At 46.6% G+C, this 5,748-nt stretch overlaps 1 protein-coding gene across 1 annotated transcript in view; it reads right to left on the reverse strand.

The window, feature by feature from the left end:
* Positions 1–5,748, reverse strand: part of lamc1 (laminin, gamma 1) — a 76,497-nt gene extending 70,749 nt beyond the window's left edge. The window contains exon 1 of the mRNA XM_034183469.1: positions 5,369–5,748. Coding sequence (XP_034039360.1) covers positions 5,369–5,744 — 376 coding nt within the window. The 5' untranslated portion in view covers positions 5,745–5,748. The remainder of the gene's footprint in view (positions 1–5,368) is intronic.

Genomic DNA, 5,748 nt, shown 5'->3' on the forward strand with positions numbered 1-5,748 from the left:
ACACAGGGCCAATGATCACACTGGAAGCAGCGTGCACACATCAGTCATCATGCCCTCTGTAATTAGTCGTTTACCTTCTCGCAGCTTTCAAACAAACCACTTTTTACTCTTCCTCAACCACAGAGACCAGATGAACTAAAATTACCCTGCATGCATCTGCTTGTCAGTGTAATGAGTCGCTATGCTTTCAGTCTCAACGCCATCTATAATGGGGGGTAAAAAAGGCCCCTCCCCCGTCACCCGGGGCAATGACTTACTTCCTGGACTCAGCAAATCAGAATCTGGACAAACATCACCTTCAGGAACCGCTCGGGTCCAAGTTCCCACAGCGGCATCCTGATCCGTGGCACAGAAGAAACACTTTACTCTGAGAATCTGCTGAGAGGTCAAAGGTCAAACAGAGCTGGATAGTCGAGTTAACCTCCACAAAGATGTGACATCATAAATGAGACCCCGAGTCAGAGAGACTTTTAACAGAAAACTTAAAAATTGAGTTTGATGACATCAACAACAAAACAGGAAGTAAAAACATTTGTTTTTTAATAACTGGATGAACCAGAGAATTATGAGTATAAGTTCTCTTCAAAACGACAAAAAAGGTTCTGAAAGTGAGAACTGCAGACAACCGGATCCACAATCGTGCTCGTGTCCAGTGCCAGCTTTAGTTCTGGTGCAATCCTGGACCTTGATTTCTTAGCATTAATAAACTTTCCGCCGCTGAAACCAGAGACTCATCCTGAGTGAAGAAACCAGATTAAACTCATGGAAGCAGATAAGAGGGCCCCCCCCCCCCCACTTCAAGACCAGCAGATGGGATCACAGACATGTTTAGTCTAAGCCAACATGAAACGAGTCCACGTCAGCCCTCAGAATGATGAAAGAAAAGGTCAAAAGAAAGTCGTTGGGGGGGCTGATTCAGACCACACGCTGTACGCTGCGATAACAACAGACACGTAACCATCGACCTGGAACCATGTTTCAGACCACATCATGACAGTGTTCACAATAATCAATCAAAAACATCCTGCTGATCAATATATACACTTTAGATCAGTGGTGTCCAAACTGTTCCAGAAAGTGCCGAGAGGATGCATGTTTTTTTTTTCCAGCCACTGACTCCAGCAGGTGATTTGACTGATTAACATCACTTTGAGTAGGTGGGATGACATCATCAGTCAAATCACCTGCTGGAGTCAGTGGCTGGAAAAAAAAAACATGCATCCTCTCGGCACTTTCTGGAACAGTTTGGACACCACTGCTTTAGATCATCCATCTGGACTTCTTTGTTGAGATACCAAAAAAAAAAAAGAAAAAGTTTTTGTACCATGTTTCCTCTGACCTTTGACCAAACTGCTCCAAAATCTGATCACCTCTCACCATCTGTCTGAGTAACAGCCAAACCAAGTTCAAAGGAAATACGTCCATCTGGTTACGAGTTATCTTACACACACACACACACACACACACACACACACACACACACACACACACACACACACACACACACACACACACACACACACACACACACACACACACACACACACACAGTAATAAATCAGATTCGCACTAACAACATGTGTGTTTGTGGCCTATTTGTAACCCAGGTAACGGCCGCTGCTCTGAAACCAGATTTTTCTGCTCCGTTAAAAATGTTAAGATTCTGCACTTTGTGTACCGCGCACATCAAACAGTTCCCATTAGCGCTGACGGGTGGACAACACGCCGTCTGCATGTCTAGCTGCTTTCACCTGAACAGTTCCTGCTGATGTGCCTCTGAGCACCGTGCTGACTCTTAATGAGATACGCCAGCAGAGCCGTCAATGAAATAACACACCTGGACAGGAAATGGCTCAGCGGGCACCTAAAAACAGGAACCGCACATGAAAACTTAATAAGCCTCAAATTAAAACACAGTCTGCAGCAGAATACAAACCGTCAACTCTAACATGTGCCATAAACAGCTGAAACCACGACACAGCCCTCAGGGGTGGAACAAACGAGTCGGTGCGGCGAGAGCACTAATGTGCAGCTACGGCGTCGCCAGCACAGATCCGGAGGAGAGACCGTGTTTATTTGCACACACGAAGCTGTAATCAGAGGAAATCCAGATGTTAGCGTGTTGACAGCAACGCAAACGTCACGCTGTCAATCACAGCACCTGACGCCTTACACAACCCCGTGCACAGCCACGCCCCCCGTGTTCACTTCTACTTTCTTACAGGGACAGAGACATGGACAAAAGCAGGTCCAGTCTGGAGCTTCCTCGAGTTCAAACAGCTTCAGTTTTCAGTGACACCGACCTTCAGTAACAACTCGTCCACGTCTTCCCTCATAACCCGTCTCTCTGTGTGTGTGCGTGCGTGAGACTCGAGGGTCACTGAAAAGGTTCACAGGCTGACTACAAAGATGCACATCCCTCTGGAGGTCCACCTCCAACACTGCTGGACCACTGAAGCTTCGTCCACAAACGTATCAAACGTATGAACCACAGATGCATCGTCTAAAACATGTGAGTTTTGGAGATTTCAACCTGCAGACCTGCCTCAGATCTGCTCTGACGACCCCCCAGTGAAAATAAGGAAGCAGCTGAAGGACTTAAAGGCTTTTATTGTCACTACTTTATGACATCACAACACCAAATTTTTCCTGTTTTTTTTTTTAAACAACTTTGAAAGTTTTCTACAAAATAAACGTGGCGTCAGCATCAAGATGAAAATGAGAAAAAACATCTGATCAGAAGACTGAAAGAAAAAACATCTGCAAGTGGAGTGTTTGACTGTTAGAGAGACACGTCCAGACCTGTCTGGACTAAGAGCCTAATCCTGCTCCTGAAGACCCCCCTCCACCTCCACAAAGACAGGAGATGAGCTGATAGGGCTGCTCCTCCTCCTCCTCCTCCTCCTACTCCTCCGATAGTGAGCTGCCTTTGAAGCAGAGGGGGAGCTGCTGCCACCAGAAAACATCTCTGGAAAACTCTGAATTCCCGACATGGCCCCAGGATTCTGGATCCACGTGAAGATGCATGATTCAGAGGTTTGATACGGTGATGGGCAACTCTTCAGCGGTTCAGCCACAGGAGGTTCATATGTTCAATACCTTTAATGCCATCAAGGTGACAATTCCAACAGACTGTTGGGATGCAGACTTTTGTTTTTCTTTTTGTTGGATCCAGGTTTAAATTAAGGACACGCCCACCTTTCCACCCGGCCAGCCGAACAAGCAGCAGACAGATGGTTACTTAGGAGACGTTGAGATGAACCAGTTGTCTGCCTGGGTGGTTGCCATCCAAGGCAGATCTGTGGGGAAACACAGCATGAGTGCACGCTCCTATGCTGGACTTGAAGTCTGGATGTACAGTGACGGGCCACCAAGGGTCAGGAGCACAAATCTTAGACTCGGTCCTATACATGTTTTCCGAGGTCATTTTCTGGGATTAGGTCGGGCTCCATTTGTCCCGACACGTCTGAGCATCAGGGAGTCACAGCGTGTTCTTGGGTCATCTGACGCTGTTGTATGACATCATGTTCTGGTGTCATGACCTGGGGTCATGGTGTGGAGGGTTGGACTTGTTTTTTTTTTAATCCCCTTCAGACAAAGTGGACAACAAGTTTGTCAGTGTGGGAAAACTGATGTTCCTCCAGGTGTTCCCAAACACCCAGAAAATGTCACACACACACAATCCAGAGTGACCAGCTGTTCAAAATGACACCAACTGCAACATGTGTTGGGGGGGGACTGTGGGATAAGCTCAGAGCTCAGTGTGGGAACTGGATCAGGATGAGTTCAACCTCAGACCTTCACACTTCCTGCTCAGGAACGAGTGGACGCACGTGAAACAACTTGAACCTGAAGCCATGAATCCAGTGCAGCAAATTCAACACGGCGACTACTGCGGGGGGGGAGGGTTTCAGGGGACTCAGACAGTTACTTTACAATCTGAAAATTTCAGAAATTCTAAGTTTTATCTGAATCTGAGTAACCAAACGTCAAACTTGAAATTTTATACATGGGATGAGAATTTTTAAATCTGGATTTGTGGCTTTATATTCGGATCCTCATCTGATTTTGATTCCAAACCTGAGTCATTTCTCAACAAAACTGAAAACTAAATCGTCTGCTGGAACTCTGACGTCAGTTCCTGCAGGAGCCCGGGCGGCAGCAAGCCGTGTGTCATTTAAAGAATTCATTACCCGAGGCTGCAGACTGCAGCACTCGGGAATGTCCAAGAACACACAGCCGGGACTCGCCACACAGGACACGCCCACAAACAGGACGCAAAAAGACTTTAAAGAACCACAGAGTGAAACAGAGATTAAAAAGGAATAAAATGCCTTCACAGCCAGCTGTCCTCTAAAAAAAATTTCAGGAATTAAGAACTTTGTGTTGTAGTCAAGTGAAATCAATCGCAAACAGGATGTCTTCAAAAACTAAGTGAGGGGAGCCACCAAGACATCAACACTACAGGGGATGGGAGCTCCAGTGGCTGACTGGAGACCTTCTGATGCCTCTGCTGTCACAGCATCAGGGCCCAGTGCAACACAAATGATACACAAAAAAAAGGGTAAAAGACAAAGTTTAAACCCACCAACCCACCACATCCCAGCAAAAACCTCTCAAGACCAAGTCCTTCATCAGTCAGCAGCTTCCAGCTGAAACAGAAAACATTTTAAAAGGCTCTTTACAGCCCTAAAACGCAGAAGCTCACACAAAAACTAATCAAGAAATTAAAAATAAATAAATAAAATTCCATATGTGCCTAATAATGTGGCATCAAACAGCCATCTCCATGTTTTCAGACATATTTAAGATGACAAAGAAATTAGAGACAAAACAGCAGAAGTTCTCCTCTGTTCGGTCTGTATTAATTACAGGCTCATTAATAAAAAAAAATAAAAAAAAATTTAAAAAGCTCTAAAGAAGCCAAACCCGATTTAAAAGTTGACAAACATCAGATGTATTACCGCTGACGTCATCAAGCAAACACACCTGTCATGAACGCAAACAAAACATTTTGTCAAATTCTAGTTACAATTTAAAAGCAAATAATTTGCAATTAAATTTAAATCGCATTAATGTTAAGAATCCAATATAAAATTCAAATAAATCAATAATCAGGAAAAGCCTGGACACCGAATTTGTTTTGGACGTTTGATGGAGGTTAAAAATGTGAAACATCGTCGGGTTCTTATCGCGGATTATTACCGGATTAAAAGATTGTTGGTTGACAGAAGTGTTTGCCGAATAAAAGAAAACTTTCTTGCGGTTCTTAAAAACACCCGCAGTCACGCCGTCGAACCCGAGCCGGTCGAAGGAACCGGGTCCAGAAGTCAAAGCGCGCGTTTCCCCCCGGAGGTTCGGCTCTTACCGAGGTGCAGCGTCAGGTTGACCGTGTTCGGGTACTGGATCCCCGCCAGCATGGTCTGGCTCTGCCACCAGGTGGTGTCCTGCTGGTTGTTGTAGTCCGTCAGGTAGACGGGCCCGTGCTGGTTCCGGGGGTCCCGGGCGTCGCAGATGTGGCAGGACTTGGTGACGCCGGTGGCCCCGGTCTGGACGCAGTACTCCTCGGGCGGGGAGCCGCAGGTGTTGGTCGCCACCACGGTGGCGTTGAAGGCGGCGTTGACGAACTCCGGCATGCAGCGATGCGGTCGCCCGTGCGCGTCCGAACACTCGTCCATGGCCCCGCGGACACGCGCCGCCACGCACAGCCACGCAGCCAGAACCCGCAGCAGGATCCAGCTCATTTTC

This window comes from Thalassophryne amazonica, chromosome 12 (genome assembly GCF_902500255.1).
Source record: "Thalassophryne amazonica chromosome 12, fThaAma1.1, whole genome shotgun sequence".
Taxonomy (NCBI): domain Eukaryota; kingdom Metazoa; phylum Chordata; class Actinopteri; order Batrachoidiformes; family Batrachoididae; genus Thalassophryne; species Thalassophryne amazonica.